The following is a 20,127-nucleotide window of genomic DNA, read 5'->3' on the forward strand; positions in this document are numbered from 1 at the left end:
ACAATGAAAGTAATAGTGTCTGTTAATAGGTCACGGATATCTATCTACCTCATAACTATCGTTTAATTGTATTTTTTTGTTTGCATTTCCCCCGATATTTTAAATGATAAATAATCGATCAAAAAAAAAAAAAAAAAACATTTAAAAGGGTAAATATTTGAAAAAGAAAATCTCGACCACTCCTTTTTGTTTGTGACTTCTGTATCGCAACCTTTGTAATATTACGATTTCACCCATAATATCCCCACAAAGTCCAGCTGTGGCCATTCACAGCTGTGTCTTGACACTCTACTCTACTACACGGAGATTTGGATCGAAACAAGGTACGTACATGATAATCTCGTTAAAATCATGCTGTCTTTAATTATGTTCTCTCATGCTCACACCTCGAGTCTGGAAAGCCACAAAAAGACATACATTGCAGTCAAATGCTAGAGCGAGAATTATGGACACAGCAGGCTAACTGACTAGCATGCTTTCCAATATCTTTTTGACCCTTGTTGCCATTTGGATTGCTTATTATGGGATGATATTGATGTATTACATACATTAGATGCTCAAATCATAAAGCCTAAGTCCTAGGTTTCAAGGCTAAATACAATAGTGTTATGTATGTTCCCTTAATGCATATGAAGCCTTTTATTCTCAGTATCTAGTATTGACATTCTTTAATCATAATTGAAAATTTATTTTAAAAGCCCAACCACTGCAAAAATTAAAATATTTGGTATTAGAATTGAACCCCTAAACTTTTCCCCTGGATATGTTTTTTCTTTGCACGATTAAAATCGAACCAAATCGAAAACTGTATGCTGTAAAGTTATCATAAACTATACAGCTAACTCCCTGTTTAGCCATGTTTTTTTTTTTTTTTACATAATAAAACACAGGGGTAAATTAATCTCCAATTACTCACACACCAATTTCCTTCATTATTGTACATCCACCCACATGTCTTAGTGCATGCATATTGAATATCAAAGACTTGAGTAGACAAAGGGGGATCATCTTGAAGTGTCCGTTATTCATCATGTACCAGGATGGGTGTCCGAAACCTTTTTTTAAATGAGAGAATTTCAAAGGTCTCAAAATTTTCCATTTTTCATTCACCTGATTTAACTTCTTTTAATATGTCAAAAAATGCCCTCCTGTTCATATTTTTTCTTCCCCCAGAAAAAAGAGATGTTAAGTTTTCCGATGATGTATCACACATGCATATAGGATAATTTTGAAATTTGGCTAAATTGAGGGTCTCAGAGCGGAACTTCAAGTCACCTGACTGTTTTCCGCCATATTTATGTATACTGTACAAAGATCTGAGCCAATATTCAAAGAAAGAACCAGAAAATTCATTAACTACAATTGACTTCACTGCAGACAGAGGCTTAACAAGCTTAAAAAAAAAAAAAAAAACTAAATGAAATAATATCTCCTGGCAAAATGATTCATGAAAAGCTAAATAGCGGAAAGCAAGCATACCCCTACCAACAGTTCAAGAGTATGCAGCACCCATCTGAAGACACCCTGCTCTCACTGTTGGTTTTGATTGGTCAATATCTTGTTTAACGTACAAATCTTGCTAGTACTCGTGTTGCTGCCTCTAGTGCTCAATTATGGTATAGTTGCATGGAGCTGGAGGCATGAAAACAAAACTATCAATTCACAAAGGGAGAAAAAAAAAAAAAAAGCCAAACAGAAGTAACGTGTAATGCAGGCGGCAACTTGAAAAGTTGGGGCGTACTAAGTACTGATACATGCTGTAAAATGTAGTGAAATAAAAGTAAAAAGTACCACTTTATACAGTATTTATACTCAAGTAAAGAACAGACGCACAAAAATGTACTTAAGTACAGAAACAAAGTACTTTTACTTTGTTACATTCCACCACTGAAAATCAACTGAGTTGACTTTAAAGAATAAATAAAAACAGACGAGTATAATTGTGGGCATACTAGTCCTTCTCCAAAAATTATCATATTGTGATAAGGTTCATTATTTTCTGTAATGTACTGATAAACACTTTCATATATTTTAGATTCATTACACACAACTGAATTAGTTCAAGCCTTATATTGTTTTAATATTGACGATTTTGGCAAAAAAGTCAAGAAAAAACAAAAATACCTATCTAAAAAAAATTAGCATATTTCATCCAACCAATACAAAAAAGTGTTTTTTAATACAAAAAAAGTCAACCTCCAATTAATTATATCAGCTATGCACTAAAACTTGGTCGGGAATCCTTTTGCAGAAATGACTGTTCAATGCGGCGTGGTATGGAGGCAATCAGCCTGTGGCACTGCTGAGGTGTTATGAAGGCCCAGGAGGCTTCGATAGCGGCCTTAAGCTCATCCACAGTGTTGGGTCTGGTGTCTCTCAACTTCCTCTTCACAATATCCCACAAATTCTCTATGGGGTTCAGGTCAGGAAAGTTGGCAGGCCAAATGAGCACAGTAATGCCGTGGTCAGTAAACCATTTACCAGTGGTTTTGGAACTGTGAGAAGGTGCCAGGTCGTGCTGAAAAATGGAATCTTCATCTCCATTTTTTGGATAGGGATTTTTGGTTTTACTTGACTTTTTCAACAAAATCATCAATGTTAAAACAATAAAAGGCTTGAACTACTTCAGTTGTGTGTAATGAATCTAAAATATATGAAAGTCTAATGTTTATCAGTACATTACAGAAAATAATGAAATTTATCACATTATGCTATTTTTTTTAGAAGGACTAGTATGATATGGCACAGCTCTCATCTCCATAACCCTGGTTAATACAAGCTAGCTATTTCACTCCATATTTCAAAAACAAAAAAGTACAAACACTCTGCTCACAAAACTGTGTACCAGTCTACTTTGATTTCCTGTCCCGATCCGATCACATAATCGGAAAAATCGGAATCAGGTGAAAAGGATCGGGATTTTAATTTTTAAAAAATACATTTTTTTTCTGCTTCATGGTCGTACAGCCTCTCACATTCCCTTTCCTGCGGCCTTTCTTGGTCAGCAGTGCACTAGAGTTACTAGTTACAATACCGATAATTGACAGGTTTGTAGCTTTGATCTTGCCAGAGAAACTTGGTAGCGCTACGATCAAAGGCGCATCGTTTAGCTTGTTACACACTAGGTAGTTAGTGTGTTGTGGCAATTCATTGTGTACAGTGGGGCAAATAAGTATTTAGTCAACCACTAATTGTGCAAGATCTCCCACTTGAAAATATTAGAGAGGCCTGTAATTGTAACATGGGTAAACCTCAACCATGAGAGACAGAATGTGGAAAAAAAAAACAGAAAATCACATTGTTTGATTTTTAAAGAATTTATTTGCAAATCATGGTGGAAAATAAGTATTTGGTCAATACCAAAAGTTCATCTCAATACTTTGTTATGTACCCTTTGTTGGCAATAACGGAGGCCAAATGTTTTCTGTAACTCTCCACAAGCTTTTCACACATTGTTGCTGGTATTTTGGCCCATTCCTCCATGCAGATCTCCTCTAGAGCAGTGAGGTTTTGGGGCTGTCGTTGGGCAACACGGACTTTCAACTCCCTCCACAGATTTTCTATGGGGTTGAGATCTGGAGACTGGCTAGGCCACTCCAGGACCTTGAAATGCTTCTTACGAAGCCCCTCCTTTGTTGCCCTGGCTGTATGTTAGGGATCATTGTCATGCTGAAAGACCCAGCCACATCTCATCTTCAATGGCCTTGCTGATTGAAGGAGATTTTGACTCAAAATCTCTCGATACATGGCCCCATTTATTCTTTCCTTTACACAGATCAGTCGTCCTGTTTTTGTTGTTTGTTGTGGTCTGTTTTTTCCCCCCCACATTCTGTCTCTCATGGTTGAGCTTTACCCATGTTGACAATTACAGGCCTCTCTAATACTTTCAAGTAGGAGAACTTGCACAATTGGTGGTTGACTAAATACTTATTTGCCCCACTGTATGTGAGAGGCTGTTATCAGCCGCGTGAGCGGATTTGAGTGGTCTCAATAAAGCATTTAATAAAAACAATCATTTTTCTATGTTATTCTTGTTTTAAAATAATTCACATTATGAAGGCGGCACGGTGGGACAGTAACATGTTTCAAACGTTTGTTGAAAAACAATTTAAAAAAACTTTTTTCTTCTGGCATCGGATAAGGACTCGCTATCGCAAAATCAGTCGACTCGGACTCAGGTGCAAAAATATGCGATCAGGACATCCCTAGAATCAACATAACACAAACAAAAAATGTGTTCCTTTATTCCTTGACCATGAAAATTGTGGTGGCAGTGCTTCAATCAGTTAGAACTGCCCAAAGGGAATGGAAGTTATTTGGCTCATGTCCCACAATGAATGAATAATAGGGGAATTGGATAACAAAATGGAAAGCCGTGATATGTTGTAAAATCGGAAAACTAATAACCTTTACTGATGGGTCACATTTTAACCTAATTAACAGAAACACACCCACATCATTTTTTTCAGACTAGGAAGAAGTACTTACATTTCAGTACATGGCATGATATCAAAAATGTATTATTATCAATCATGTTTTATATCTTTTAGTCTATTATTATGTACAACAATTTGTAAGTGGCTTGTAAGAAAGTTTGAGTTGCGTTCTGTTCTTTTACACAATGAACAATAACATTCATAGAAGTTCCCAGTTTAGATTCACGAGATCAAAGACAACACCTAACTGTTGCATTGTACCTCACCATTAGAAAGATATAAACAGAATGTTCTCAGATGGAAGTGACCTCTAGGTTGAGGGTCATAGTGTCATTAGCAGGTTGTAATGAAACAGAGACACGGAAAGACCGTAAGAGTTAAAGAAAGGCTTAAGGAGGTGGATGCCTTGGAAATTTTTTTCTTCTTAGAGAACAGCTAGTGCTGCAGAACGTACTGAGACACCATCATTGGAAAGTTGGACATGTACTTAAAAATGTTTACAGGTCAAATAAAGTTCACCTTTGAAAGTTAAGAGTGCAGTAAAGTTTGATCCTAAAATTTCACTGAAATCTCACTATGCCCAAGTTATGAGTTTTGTATCTTGGATTTCACTTTGGAAAAGCAATTTATGAAGCCCTAATTGATATCTTTGCACCACATGCTTTCTTTTCAGTTCAAATAACTGCAAAAATTGTTATGCAAAATCCATTTGCCTACTTTGAAATTATTGCTTTGTTGTTGAATGACTATTCTCTCTTGAGAAATTATGAATATGGCAAAATGATTGCGATGAAAATACTATTTTGAAAATTAGTCCTATGCCTAATTTTGTTGACATTTTTGAGGAAACACCAATTTGTCCATTTCTAATATTTACAGGGAATTTTTTAGTTTTCTAATAAACTATAACTTTTATAAATGATTTTTTCCCCCTTATTGAGGATTCATTAAAGATGTCGAGAAGACAAAATTATCTTCAACAGAACCATTAAGAGCTTGACAAAGTACCAAACATAGCCTTAATTTTATCATGTACGTTAAGTGCAATTAAGTCTTCTGTAATTACGACTAAGACGTTAACTTTTATATTCAAAACTGTCATTCAATCTTTAACTACCAAGCTCTAATTGTACAGAGAAGTCCGTCAGAGAAAAGTTAAATTTGAAGAAAATTGTGGCTGTAGAAAACATGGAGCTTGAATCAAATGTTGTACGTTACGGGCTGCAGTGAAAGAAAAAGCTGTGAGAGAATGAGCAGGTGTGGTAGAAAGACCCATGGGCTTTGGGGAGAGAATAGATCAATAACTAATTTCAGTACCAAGCTTCACCCGCACTGTTTTCCAATAAATGCTGGATGGAGAGTACAGACTTAGCCCCCACCCCACCACACTATCTCGATTCTATCACCTTCAAGCTGGTGGTAGAAACTGTGGAAGGAAGCTGTATCGTCCTGTATTAAAACAGATGTGATTGTCGATTGGTTGGATTATACTTCTACAATTTATATATTTATTGTATACTGTTGTCCAGCTTTGCCATTTTTCCATGTGTGCTCCACATATGTCATCTCTGTATCTTTAAAAGATCATCTTCCTACAATTCCCCTCCCTTTCTCTCATTCGGACCGGCCCGGTGTTGAGGTTTTGTCAAGAGTATGCAGGGAGATTCAGGCAGACAGGAGAGTGAAGCGTGTGTCATGCAGGGCTGCTGCTGCTGCTGCTGAGGCTCTTCTCCTCAGAGGCTGTGACCTAGATAACCAAGAGGAGCTGGAGCGCCTGCAAGCCTTGGAGCCACTCCAGCTTCAGCAATGTCAGTAAGGGGTTAGTTGTGTAACACAATGTCCTATTTAGTTTGCTTGTCACACACATGCAAGCACTATATAGCGTATGGAACCTATGTACAGCCCTACTCGAGTCTCATATGCACCGTTGAGAAGATATACAGTAAAAGTTCTATAAAAGGGTGTGTGTGTGAGTGTGTGTGTGTGTGTGGGGGGGGGGGGGGGGCGCTAAAGAAATCTTGCCTAAACTCATCTGATTTTGGCACAAGCGTGAAGAATGCTCGGTCAAACTTTCCTACCAGAAGCTACTTTGGCTATATTGTCACTGGAAAGCCAACATCTATAGGGCACCTTTGCAACCAACATTTTTGAGCATTTAACATTAACTACAAGGCATGGTTACCTGGGCAGTTTCCATGTGTGAATGAAACCAGTCAGTGAAGGATGCATGCTGCATTTTCACTGCATCATTTAGAAATGACTATCCTGGATCATTTTTGTGCACTCTGTTGAATAAAAGGAACATGTTCCACCATCACTCTGTGTGAATTTTATAATTCCAATTCCAGTTGAAGTAGAAAGCAAAGAATTTTCACATCACAATCACTTGAGGAGAAAATACAAAAGTGTTAGAACAACTTTACCGTGCTACAGCGGAAATACCAATAGAGAAACACTGCCATCTGGTGAAATTTTCAAAATTTTGCAGCACACCTGACATCACAGTCATCACTAGTGATTCTTTAAAACAAATTGGCCTTTTAAGTTTTGCTGTAAACGTCACTAAAAAAACAATCACAGGCACACAGTTCAACGGTTACTGGCTTTTTTTGATGGTGGTGATGAATGTACAGCAGCTCTACAATAATTAAAGCACGTTACATAAAGTACTAAAGTAGGGGTGTCCAAACTTTTTTCTTCGAATATCGTTTTCAGAAATATCAAAAGATGCAAGGTCCAACTTAAAGTCCTTCCTTTTATTTGTTAAACACAACAATATGTATCATACAGCACGAATCTCCAAATGTATTGGAACAGCAATTTCTATTCCTTTTTTGTTGTATACTGAAGGCATTTGGGATTCCGATAAATATGAAACAAAAGTTCAGAATTTCAGCTTTCATGTCATGGTTTTTACATCAAGATGTGTTAATTAACCCAGGAAAGTTGACGTTTTCTTTGAACCCCACCAACTTTTCAAGTGACCAAAAGTACTGGAACATGTGACTGATGTGATGAGTGCTTCTAGTTGCCCTAGTTTTGCCGTTTAAATGGATTGCAGAGACATTAAATAGTTTCCCGTTTGGGTTTTTACCTGTGAAAACCGCAGTTTTTGTTAAGTAAACATGTGAAAACCGCAGCTTTTGTTAAGTAAACATGAAGACCAGAGAGCTGTCTACCGGAGGAGAGCAAACCATTTTTGAAGCTGAAGAGGGAAAATTGATCAGAGCTATTGTACAAACATTGGGCATAGCCACTACAACCAAATTGGAATGTTTTGAAATAGAAAAACTACTGGTGTACTGAGCAACAAACATCAAACAGAGCGCCCCAGGGTAACAACAGCAGTTTATGACAGAAACATTGTGAGAGCTGTGAAGACAACCCTCCAAAAAAGCCACTTACATCACTTCTAACCTCCACAGGGCAGGAGTGAAAGTGTCACAACCCACTGTTCAAAGAAAACTGAGAGAAGGAATATAAAGGACCTATCACAAGGCGCAAACCACTCATGAGCACAAAGAACTGGAAGGCCAGGTTGGATTTTGCAAAGTAGTACAGGAGATGTACAGTACATGGAGAAAGAAAGGATCTACTTATGATCCTTCCTCCAAACATACTAGCTCATCTGTGAAACATGGTAGAGGTAGTTTCATTGCTAGGGCTTGCATGGCTACTTCTGGAACCATCTTTCATGTAGGGCTGTAACTATCGATTGTTTAAATAATTGATCAATCTATTGATTAGATAGTAATCGAGTAGTCCGATTACAAACATTGAATGCCTTGCAAAATGAATTTCAGGAGATGTAAAACATAAGTGTTTATGCTTGCAAAAATACTTATTTTGGATTTTTAAGATTCCACTTTCAAAAGAGCATTAAATGCATTTAAACTTAAATTAAAATACCCGAGTTTAGCCTCAAACATTAGCAAAAAAAAAAAAAAAATGGATATAAGTAAAACAAAAGGAAAATTGGCTAACTTGCACAGCAAAAGGCCGCGAGCTTAAATGCTATAAAATGCTAACTTTATTTTTTGTTTGTTTTACAAAGCCCTTAATAAAACGTTCAAACACATACCCCCCCCCCCCCCCCCCAAAGAAAACTGCTAAATATACTTCTAATCTAAATAACGAATGCATGAACAAGCATATTAGCTCAAACAAAATATATCGATGTTGGTCTGAAAAGGGAGAAGCGAGATCCAGCCATATTCGACGAGTTATGGCATATTCACTGTTGCCAATAGAGGGCAGTGTCTCCACCAAAATCAATAAAACTAAATGCAACACTTTGAAAACAAATCATTACAACATCACTCGAATTAAACGAATACTCGAAGCAGCAAAATTTGACTCAAAGCTTTTTTCTAATTGAATTACTTGAGTTAATCGATTCATCGTTGCAGCACTACTTTATTGATGATAACTTAATAAGGTATGGTAGTAGCATAATAATTCTCATGTCTATAAAACCATTGGGGCTGGCATTTTATAGAAAAATGCATTCAAACTAATCAGGAGCAGCTTCAGCATGCAACAGGACAATGGCAAAGCACACTGCCAACATAACAAAGGGCTTCATCAGGTGAAAAAAGTGGAAGGTCTTGGACTGACAAAGTCAAACACCGGATCAGAACACTATAAAACATGCTTTTTAACCCCCTGAAGAGGAAACTGAAGGTAGAAACCTCCAGAAACAAACTAGAACTGGCTGCAGTAACAGGCTGGAACAGCATTTCTAATGACGAATGCAACAAACAGCCAGGTGAAGTAAATTGGTTGCAGGTCTTGATGCAATTACTGCAAGTAAGGCTAATGCCACCAAATATCAAATGTTATTAATTCACTTTAGGTTGTTTTATAATGTCTGCCCTGATATTTTTGCTCACTTGGGTGCTATGAAAAGAGAGTCTTTCCTGGGGTGTAAAAACTACAAAATGAAACCTGGAATTCTGAACTTTTGTGTTATATTTCAATCGGTTTATCTGAAAACCAAACATCTTCGGTAGCTATACAACGACAAAAAATAGGAAATGAATTTGCTGGTCCAATTCTTTTGGAGGTGACTTTATGTATGTATACACAGTTGGGCTGCTGGGCACATCTTTGTCTGAACCACGGTGAAAACATGGAGAAAACATGAAAATCAGAGTTATTAGGACGACTCGCCTATTACTGGTTTCATTCATCAACTGTAATTCCTACCTTGATTTCAACATGTTGTAATGTTTTGACCTCTGAAATGGAGAGGCACAGTTTGTGACTAGCTCCAACTAGTGTTGAAGCTGAGAAGCGCAACAAAATGTAGGCTGAACTCGAGCTTCTTGTGTGAGCAATTGTCATTGGTGATTTCGTAAGTAGCTGTGTGCCAATAATAACGGCCACGGGCTGCAATTGGCCCATGGACTGTAGTTTGGACACCTCTGTACAAAAGCAAAATTTCCACTAGAACAAAGCATATGATCAGCGCTGACTTTCCTGGGGCTTAAAGCAGTCCCAACCAGGCTTTGGCTTATACATGCGCTCGGGAAGAAGGAATCCCTTTAGTCTGTCTGGTAATGGCAAAGCGTTGATTCTCTCCTCCAGTGGCCAAATTTGGAGTTGTCTCCTTATAAATGCCCTGCAAAGACACCTGAGGGCAGGAGGGGAGGTATCATGTTCGACGACCCGGTTGTATAGATCTTGTAGCTCTTGAGCATATGGGTGAGGGTCTTGCGCAAATGTAGGAGGTCCCAGCCCTGAATGCACTGTGGGGTAGTTTACCCTGGCTAGGTCCAGCAGCAACTCGGCTTGCTGAATGAGCTCGGAGGCATAGTTGGGATCTGAGCACTGTCGCAGGGCTGACTGAAGCCGCTGGAAAATAATTGTGGAAGCTCGCCAGCAGGAGTCACTGTGGGCACAAACTAAAGATGCTCCACTCTGGATTATGAGCACCGCCAGGGGGAAGAGCAGGTCAAAGTGCTCCAGACTTGTTTGGGTCAGCGAGGACTCGCCATCATTCGCATCATTGCTGGGGTCCACACCATGGGCCAGCAGTAATCGCGTAGTTTTAAGGCAGAACTTTCCAATCTCAGCAGCATCCTCAGGGCTGGCGTCAAGTGCCTCCTTGACCAGAAAGACCAACGAAGATTCAACTGTTTCACCATCTTTTGTAACAGCTTTGACATCAGCACCTGTGCAAAAGGTGCACATTCCTGAATTTAAGTTCCCTATTTTTTTAATCTAACTCTTACTGGTTCTAACGTGATTATTACTGTGCTATTCCAAAACATCTTTGACAACAGCTTAACCCAGTACCCAAAATTCCTAATATCGGCCCAATATTATCTGCCAGGCGGCTTTGAATTATCTTAGATTCTTATGTTACTTGAGCATTTAAAAAGTTTTGCACATATCGATCGTCTAACTAGTTAGCAACGTGTTCTCAACTATGTTCTCTCTTAAGAAAAAAAAAAAAAAAAATCCATGGAATGTCCTGAAATTTGTTTTACTTCACAAGCTTGTTAGGCATCGATCTGAGCCTACACGGACATTTCTCTTTTTTTGTTGTTGTTTTTTTTTATTTACCTTGTGTATCTGGGACTTTTGCAAACTATTATGAATTTTGTAATAATGTATTAAAAAGCCAAATACACATTATTCTTTGATGAATCTCTTTAAAAGAAATGTTAAATTTAGGGTTCATAATAGCAAATTGATCATACAATTTCAACACAGCAATGCATCACACTCTCAAAATAACTTGTGCAATCATCAAATCGAATCAAAATGCTATTGCAAAGAAATGATTTGAATCGCTCCACTTCGAAATTAAATTGTCTTGAAGTGTTTTGCACCCCATAGTGCTGTACGATATTACAAATATATATGTATATTTGGTGGGGGGGAACTATTGTGACAGTTTTTTCCCACCTTTCTATTTGAACTGACATTAGACTGACTTGCCACAAACATTAAATGTATCAATTAGTGCTGCACCATAAATTATCCAGTGTAATCCGAAGCAGCACAGTAGCATACATATTTTTTGCTCAAATGTAAAGATATCTAATTCTCTACTAATGCAAGCACTGGTGGTTTTGACTTTTAAGACTGTATTTTAAGTTAGCATAATATCATAATAATTGATATTGAAACGAATTGCATTGTGTGGATAATGCATACTTATACGTGTTGCTATTTTCAATTTTCTTGCTTGTGCATGCATTACTCACTCATGGCTGGCAGCAGAGGCCAATTGGCTAACTATTGAGTGGCGATAGGGACATCTTGAGGCCGATTGGTGGTACTACGAAAGCATATGACCTCCCACCATTGTAGTAAATCAGCACAAAATGGGCGTCATCTGCTAGCCAAAATGTGCATTGCAAAAAAAGGTCTATTTACGGCGATAATGATAATTGACATGTAAATTGTCGACAGAACGGTGCATATCATTTTGGCGACATATTGATCATCATATCGAACAGATCTAATTCCAAGAACCAAGAGCAACTGAATCGTCTAAATTGGAGAAGCATATTTTAGGCTAAAAATTAAGTGTCATTTTTGAACCCCCAAGGCGCACACAGATCAAAGAAATGTTCACTTAGTCTTCAGGATATATCATATGTTTGCTTTTTTAAAACGTGACAAAAAGACGTTTAAGTGACAATGTGTGGTCAATACCTCTTTGAAGGAGAAGCTGGATGTTTTCTGTATTGTTCACAGTCAGGCCATCACTGCTTTGCAAGGCATGAAGCAAAGGGGATTTTCCTTTAGAGACGATATCAAAACAATCACTTGAAATAAAAAAGTAAGTATTTAATTATTAAGCCCTATGGTGTGTTTTCTTTTTTAATTAATGAAATGGACCCCATTAAAAATGGATTTCTAAGATACCGTGTGAAAAATGTTTGCTATATTGCTCCCGGGCTGTATTTGTGCTTTTATTGCTCAAGCTAACAAATATTTTCTACAAGTAAGTGTACATTTACTGTGACCAGCAGAGACACTTTACTCCCATAACTCGAATCCAAAAGGTGAGTATGGTATCAAAAGTTTTTCTTGTGTAAGACGAAATTGCTACAGTATGTTCAGGTATATTTGCAGCTCTGTCTAAATGTTTTGGTAACGTTGTATGCAACCAGAATGTCTCAAAAACATTTACAACAAAACAACCAAAAATTGCTTTTAGTGTGCTTAGGTCAAAATGAATGTACCTTGTTTATCACATGCATTCACATTGGCACCCAGGTCAAGCAATGCAAGCAGGCAGGGCAGACGGTCCAAGTCCTCGCTGGCAAGATCTAAAGGGCTGCTCTCATGGATCTAATGATAAATTAAAAAATTTTCAGTAAAAAATTAAGAGATGGAAAAAACACAGCAGACAAAACAAAAGAGAATATATATACTTAGTCACAATATAATGTTGGCAGGCAAATATCCAATACATAAGCACACAAACTAAAAAAAATAAAAATAAAAAAAAAATACAGTAAATAAGAATATCTATTCATTAAATTTCTGCACCATCCATTTTCACCCACTCTACTAAATTATTATGTGCTAAAAATTAGCCACTATTATTGACAGATTTACACTTTTTGTCTGCCAGTGTGAGCCATTCTCCCAGGGTGCCAGAATTTTGTAAACTAAATATTAGACACATCTCTCCTTATATCGCGGTGCAGTTCTATTCTGCTGAAGTTTAAAACTGTGGTAATTATAAAATATATTTAGTTCATTCTCATTACCTGTATAAAACATTTTGTCTTAGTTCTTTACTTACTCTATGTTTCTTTTCAATGTCAGCTTTGTGCTCGACAAGCAATTTCACCATGTTTGGTCTGTTCCTCAGAACTGCTATATGCAGTGGATTGTAGAATGACACTGGGTCTGGGGAATAGGAAAAAATATACAGTTGTGGTCAAAAGTTTACATACACTTGTGAAGAACATAACGTCATGGCTCTCTTGAGTTTCCAGTTATTTCTACAACTCTGATTTTTCTCTGATAGAGTGATTGGAACAGATACTTCTTTGTCACAAAAAAACATTCATGAAGTTTGGTTCTTTTATGACTTTATTATGGGTTAACAGAAAAAGTGATCAAATCTGCTGGGCCAAAAATATACCTACAGCAACACGAATTAGCAATTTTGGCGAATCATTGACTTGAACAAGTCAGGAAAGTCACTTGGAGCCATTTCAAAGCAGCTGCAGGTCCCAAGAGCAACAGTGCAAACAATTGTTTGTAAGTATAAAGTGCATGGCACTGTTTTGTCACTGCCACGATCAGGAAGAAAACGCAAGCTATCACCTGCTGCTGAGAGAAAATTGGTCAGGAGGGTAAAGAGTTCAACTGAGAATCACCAAAAAGCAGATCTGCCAAGAATTAGAAGCTGCTGGAACACAGGTGTCAGTGTCCACAGTCAAGCGTGTTTTGCATCTCCATGGACTGAGAGGCTGCCGTGCAAGAAGGAAGCCGTTGCTCCAAAAGCGGCACCTTAAGGCTCGACTGAAGTTTGCTGCTGATAACATGGACAAAGATAAGACCTTCTGGAGGAAAGTTCTGTAGTCAGACGAAACAAAAATCCAGCTGTTTGGCCACAATGCCCGGCAATATGTTTGGAGGAGAAAAGGTGAGGCCTTTAACCCCAAGTACACCATGCCTACCGTCAAGCACGGTGGTGGTAGTATTATGCTGTGGGGCTGTTTTGCTGCCAATGGAACTGGTGCTTTACAAAGAGTAAATGGGATAATGAAGGAGGAGGATTACCTTCAAATTCTTCAAGATAACCTAACGTCATCAGCCCGAAGATTGGGTCTTGGGCGCAGTTGGGTGTTCTAACTGGACAATGACCCCAAACACACATCAAAAGTGGTAATGGAATGGCTAAATCAGGCTAGAATTAAGCTTTTCGAATGGCCTTCCCAAAGTCCTGATTTAAACTTGTGGACAATGCTGAAGAAACAAGTCCGTGTCAGAAAGCCATCAAATTTAACTGAACTGCACCAATTCTGTCAAGAGGAGTGGTCAAAGATTCAACCAGAAGCTTGCCAGAAGCTTGTGGATGGCTACCAAAAGCGCCTAATTGAAGTGAAAATGGCCAAGGGACACGTTACCAAATATTAGCGCTGCTGTATGTATATTTTTGACCCAGCAGATTTGATCACTTTTTTCTGTTTACCCATAATAAAGTCATAAAAGAACCAAACTTCATGAATGTTTTTTGTGACAAAGAAGTATCTGTTCCAATCACTCTATCAGAGAAAAATCAGAGTTGTAGAAATAACTGGAAACTCAAGAGAGCATGACGTTATGTTCTTCACAAGTGTATGTAAACTTTTGACCACAACTGTAATGAACAATTAATTACCCATCTAAAATGAATTCAAATGATGGCAAAATGCTACTTTTCCGTTATTGTGTAAGATCGTTGTCATGTAAACGTGGTCTCGTTTACCAAAAGTAGAACTTTACTTATAAAAAGGTAGTAGTGTGTGGCATGCATTTGGCTGAAGACACAGACAAGGCTGAAAAAGCAGTTTCTGATCTTGCACCCCTCTTTAAAATAAACTGCTGTATTTTAAGCCAAAAGAACTGTTGTGATTGATAGAACAATATGTCTACATGCTGCCATAGCAGTTTCATGGCGCATTAAGCCCTCAAAGTATTTTTAATTTGTCTGTTTTACCCTGGAGACCCCCGTTTACAGAAACCGCACAACTGCTTTTGTTTCGACCCAGCCATAAAAAGGTAAGTAATTATATTATCCGAAATTTTGACCATTTCAAGCTTAAAATCAGTAATTGAGGTCTAATATTTAGTTTTTTAAAAAAAGGACTTTATAAAATTATTCACTCGCATATTTTAAACTTTTCAACAAATTACGTCACAATCAAAAAAAGAGTGTCTGTAAATAGGTCACGGATATCTACCTCATAACTATCGCCTAATTGTATTTGTTTTGGAACTGTCACATTTTCCCCAATATTTTAGATGATAAGTAATCGATCCAAACAAAGAAAAAAAAATAAATAAATAAAAATTGCGACCCTTGTTTCAACCATAAAATCCCCCAAAAGTCCGGCTTTGGCCATTCACAGCTGAGTTTTTGGATCAAAACAAGGTAAGTACACGATAATATCTTGTTAAAAACTCATGGTGTCTTTAATTATGCTCTCTCATGCTCTCACCTCGAGTTAGGGTTTAGGGGTTTAAAAAAAAAAAAAAAATTAAAATGCCCTCCTGTTCAAAATTTGTCTTCCACAGAAAATTGAGATTTCAAGCTTTCCAATGATGTTTCACACATGCATATAGGACAATTTTGAAATATGGCCAAATTGGGGGTCTCAGAGCAGAACTTGAAGTCAACTGAGTGTTTTCCGCCAAATATAAATTACCCATATTTTTCGGACTATATGTCGCACCAGAGTATAAGTCGCACCTGCCAAAAAATGCGCAATGAAAAGGAAAAAAACATATATAAGTCGCACCGCAGTATAAGTCACATTTTTTGGGGGAAATATATTTGATAGAATCCAGCACCAAGAACAGACATGTCATTTTGAAAGGCAATTTAAAATACAATAGAGAACAACAGGCCGGTGTACCGTATGCTAACATTCATGACGCCGACCGGCCCGCGGGTATTAAAGCCCGACGCAGCCCGAGCCCGATCAATTACCTTGATTTGCTTGCCCGACCTCGAAAAAACCCGAAATTTTATGTTTTTTTTGTAGGCACGAGTCCGGAAAAAAAAAAAAAAACGAAATTTTATGTTTTATTTTTGAGGACTCAGTAGAAGGAGGAAATGTGGGGATGCGATGTGTGGTTGCGTTTTGTGTGATCACGTTTGTGATAATGCCGGTACATATATGGATAATGATAACAAATTAAAGCCTGTCTAATGTAACGAATTCTCCCAATAAACAAGACTAAGATGGATATTCAATAAACATTTATCTTTTCTATTTGAGTGTCTGTTCTAACAGGCGGATAGTGGATTTGACATGTATTTTAATCTCCTCGAGTTGGCAGAAAAAAAACGCAAGTTTTCTCAATGTTTAAATCGTCTACATATTTTTATGATCATTATAAATGCATTTATACAATGAAATAACGCTGGAAAAGTTAAAATATATTTCTCGTATGAGACCAAAGCGCCACATTCGTTTACATTCAGCGAAGCCGACACAGTTTTCCTTGCAGCACCTTCAACAATCAATTTGAATCCTTTCCATATCCCACTCCTACCGCAGTTTTTTGCTTTTCAATTCCCCGGTTTTTAGTTTGTTTCTCACTCCTACAACTGCTCCACAAAGGAAATACCAGGATGTGCGCGGGAGGGGAAGGTTGAAAAGAGAGCCACTGCATTCACCAGTGCAGGCATTCAGAGCACCTTCTCTGTTTTATCCAAAATATTTATTTAACATCCATACATCATTTTAGTATAAATATATGAATATATATTTATTTTTAAAAAAGTTAGCAAGAGAGAAGTCGGCCCGACCCGACCGTTAATAATTACATAAGTCGCTCCAGAGTATAAGACGCACCTTCTGCCAAACTATGAAAAAAACTGCGACTTACAGTCCGAAAAATACTGTAACATGATTTGCCAATTTTAGATTTAAAACCTTCTGCTAGTTTGGTTTCTAGTTTTAAATTTCCAAGTCAACTGTGTGAGACTGGCCATAATATTGTATCATATTTTTACATTTTAGCCTATTAATAAATACTTTTTCGAAAATTTGAACACAATTACAAAGTGAGATCAAAGGGAAAAGATTAGGTGGCAGTAGTATATGCTCACCCTCAAAATGAAGATCTGCTCTGTAACGCAGAAGGACTTTAGCAGCCTGCACCAGTCCTCGCTCGGCCACCTTAAACAGAGCAGAGCTGATCCCTTCTAAAAACATTTCAGAGTGGGACTCTCGCTCCAGCAGTTCAACTAAAGAACTGCAAAGACGTCTCTCATCTTCTTGACTCCTGTGTCAGTAAAGAAAAGGAGAAAGAACAATGAACTGTGTGAGGTGCTCTTTGCATTGCCATGAAACAGATTTTTTTTAAAGGGCTATCATTAACACCTGCTCTCGTGACGACTCTCCTCTTCAAGCTGCACTACACTCATGATAGCATCCACCAATGGCTGATACTCATAAATAATCCGTCGAAAACCATGTAGGAAAGGCATGGCTCCTGAAATCTTGGGGGTTGGTGTTCCCCAACCTATATTGATTGGAAAATTTTGTAATCAACATTTGAAAAATAAAAAAAAGTCACAAATACATTACACTGAAATAATAATCTGAACTTGATTTACTTGCACATGTACTTTGGGTATAGTGAGTGTTGTTTAATATATAGTTAGTAGGGATAGTAAGTAGGGCTGTCAAAAATGTTGCGTTAATGGGCGGTAATTAATTTTTTAAATTAATCACGTTAAAATATTTGAAGCATTTAACGCACATGCCCCGCTCAAACAGATTAAAATGACAGCACAGTGTCATGTCCACTTGTTGTGTTTTTTTGTGTTTTGTCGCCCTCTGCTGGTGCTTGGGTGCGATTGATTTTATGAGTTTCAGCACTATGAGCATTGTGTTATTATTGACATCAACAATGGCGGGCTACCAGTTTATTTTTTGATTGAAAATTTTACAAATTTTATTAAAACGGAAACATTAAGAGGGGTTTTAATATAAAATTTTCATAACTTGTACTAACATTTATCTTTTAAGAACTACAAGTCTTTCTATCCATGAATCGCTTTAACAGAATGTTAATGCCATCTTGTTGATTTATTGTTATAATAAACAAATACAGTACTTATGTACAGTATGTTGAATGTAAATATCAGTCTTGTGTCTAATCTTTCCATTCCAACAATAATTTACTGAAAAATATGGCAAATTTTATAAATGGTTTGAATTGCGATTAATTACGATTAATTAATTTTTACGCTGTGATTAACTAGATAAACTTTAATCATTTGACAGCCCTAATAGCTATTATGTTTGATTAAAGTGTGAACACTGAAAGTAACTACGCTGTTGTGACGTTTACTAAATTCACACGATAAAGGAACACCTTGTCGTTGCTTGATCGGTTTCCATCATTTGCTTAATTACCGGCCTTTTGTAAATTCATTTATGGCGAAATAGTTTGATAAATCAATGTGGGCTTTTCCATTCATCCTAGGAAAGGCATGCGGATGCATATTTTCCCGAAACAAACACATGGGAAGGCGACGCTTGTGAGACGTAAAATGTTACAGGAAAAAAAAAATGCGACAGCAATTCTAACAGATGAATAACGAATTGATTGGTTTCAAAAATTAGATTGTTCTAAAGACATTTAGAAGACTAAATAATGAGTGAGTACTACTTGTACAGTACAAGACAAAATATCATTTGTTACAGACTCGCCCGTCCTTATCTAAACTACCACTACATTCGTGTTGACTTCTTGCCTCGTTTCGTGTCCTCTTTCCGTTGTTTGTTCAAATTAAATGCTTAAGAAAACACTAAAGAAAACATCCCGTCGTCATATCCGTTACATGCAATTACAAAAAAAAACAAACACGGATCATCATAGAAAGCAGGAAATGTTCAACGCTCCATTGACAATTTGTTCCGTATAGAAACACAGCACTGACATAACTAAGGTTCCACTTTTATATTATGAATATTTGGCATGAGACCGATTCGACGAATATTCTATGTAAGGGGTCGACAACCCAAAATGTTGAAAGAGCTCTATTCGGCCAAAATAACAAAAAACACATATGTCTGGAGCCGCAAAAATTTAAAAGCATTATAACGAAGGCAACACATGTATGTATCTATTTTACTATCAAAATGACTAAGTTGGCTAGAAATACTTAATAAGCCATCATTTTTAAATGTTTTTTTCCTTGCGGTGCATTCTGTAGTACTACTTCTTGTTGTCCGATATCATAGGCGGAGTTTGACTTTTGGTGCGGGGGGGGTGGGGGTGGGTGGGCACTGCATGTTGATGACCCCGAAACGCAATCAACAATAAAATTAACTTACAAGGATGTTTATGATAATAATAAGTTGACAATGACCTTTTTTTGTTTCCCATCATTCTTGAGGGGAATTCTAAATCAGATCGTCATTCATTGAATATGGTACGCCCGCTGGTGTCGTGCCAATGTAGTTACCCCAATCAAAAATTGTACCCCTGGGCGGAGCCATATGGAGGTAGATTTTGTCTTTATTATTCGATCAAAAAAAGTTGCTTCAATTAAAAAAAAAAAAGTTGCATTAATCAAAAAATATATTTTCAACAAAAAAATAAAGTCGCTTAAATTAAAATAAAATGTGTTTGGAAGCAAAAATAAATTTGAAACTCAAAAAAACTGAAAAAAAAATGCATGTGAAAGCTTTTTTTTGTTTTGTTTTTTGATTGAAGCAACTTTTTTGATTGAAGTAATATGGATTTGTGTTTGGGCCACATTTTGGCAAAGACATTTTTGTCTTTAGTATTCAATCAAAAAATAAGCTGCTTCAAAAAAACATGTATTTTCAAAATGAAAAATCACTTCAATAAAAAAAAAAAAAATTAAAATTTCAATCATATAAAAAGTTTTTGAAAACGAAAAAATATTTGAGATTGAAAAATTTGCATTTGAAGACTTAACTTTTCATTGAAAAAGTTGTCTTTGATTGAAACGATCCAT

At 37.1% G+C, this 20,127-nt stretch overlaps 1 protein-coding gene across 1 annotated transcript; it reads right to left on the reverse strand.

The window, feature by feature from the left end:
- Positions 1-8,530: 8,530 nt before the first annotated feature.
- Positions 8,531-19,051, reverse strand: asb6 (ankyrin repeat and SOCS box containing 6). Its single transcript, XM_057832930.1, has 7 exons — positions 18,895-19,051; positions 17,513-17,654; positions 17,239-17,414; positions 13,210-13,316; positions 12,641-12,749; positions 12,108-12,194; positions 8,531-10,612 (listed from the first exon to the last, which is right to left on the reverse strand). Exons 2-7 carry the CDS (start codon positions 17,617-17,619, stop codon positions 9,903-9,905), a joined length of 1,296 nt encoding a protein of 431 aa, XP_057688913.1. The 5' UTR covers positions 17,620-17,654; positions 18,895-19,051; the 3' UTR covers positions 8,531-9,902.
- Positions 19,052-20,127: the final 1,076 nt, after the last annotated feature.

The sequence above is a fragment of the Corythoichthys intestinalis genome, chromosome 3, assembly GCF_030265065.1.
Source record: "Corythoichthys intestinalis isolate RoL2023-P3 chromosome 3, ASM3026506v1, whole genome shotgun sequence".
In the NCBI taxonomy this organism is placed as follows: Eukaryota; Metazoa; Chordata; class Actinopteri; order Syngnathiformes; family Syngnathidae; genus Corythoichthys; species Corythoichthys intestinalis.

Bases quoted from the DNA above. Each gene is read 5' to 3' on its own strand.
- asb6 (XM_057832930.1), bottom strand. From the start codon at position 17,619: ATGCCTTTCCTACATGGTTTTCGACGGATTATTTATGAGTATCAGCCA. The intron at 12,750-13,209 runs GTAAGTAAAGAA...ATTTATCATTAG, and splicing joins ACATTGAAAAGAAACATAGA to ATCCATGAGAGCAGCCCTTT. The intron at 12,195-12,640 runs GTACATTCATTT...TCGTCTCTAAAG, and splicing joins GAATGCATGTGATAAACAAG to GAAAATCCCCTTTGCTTCAT.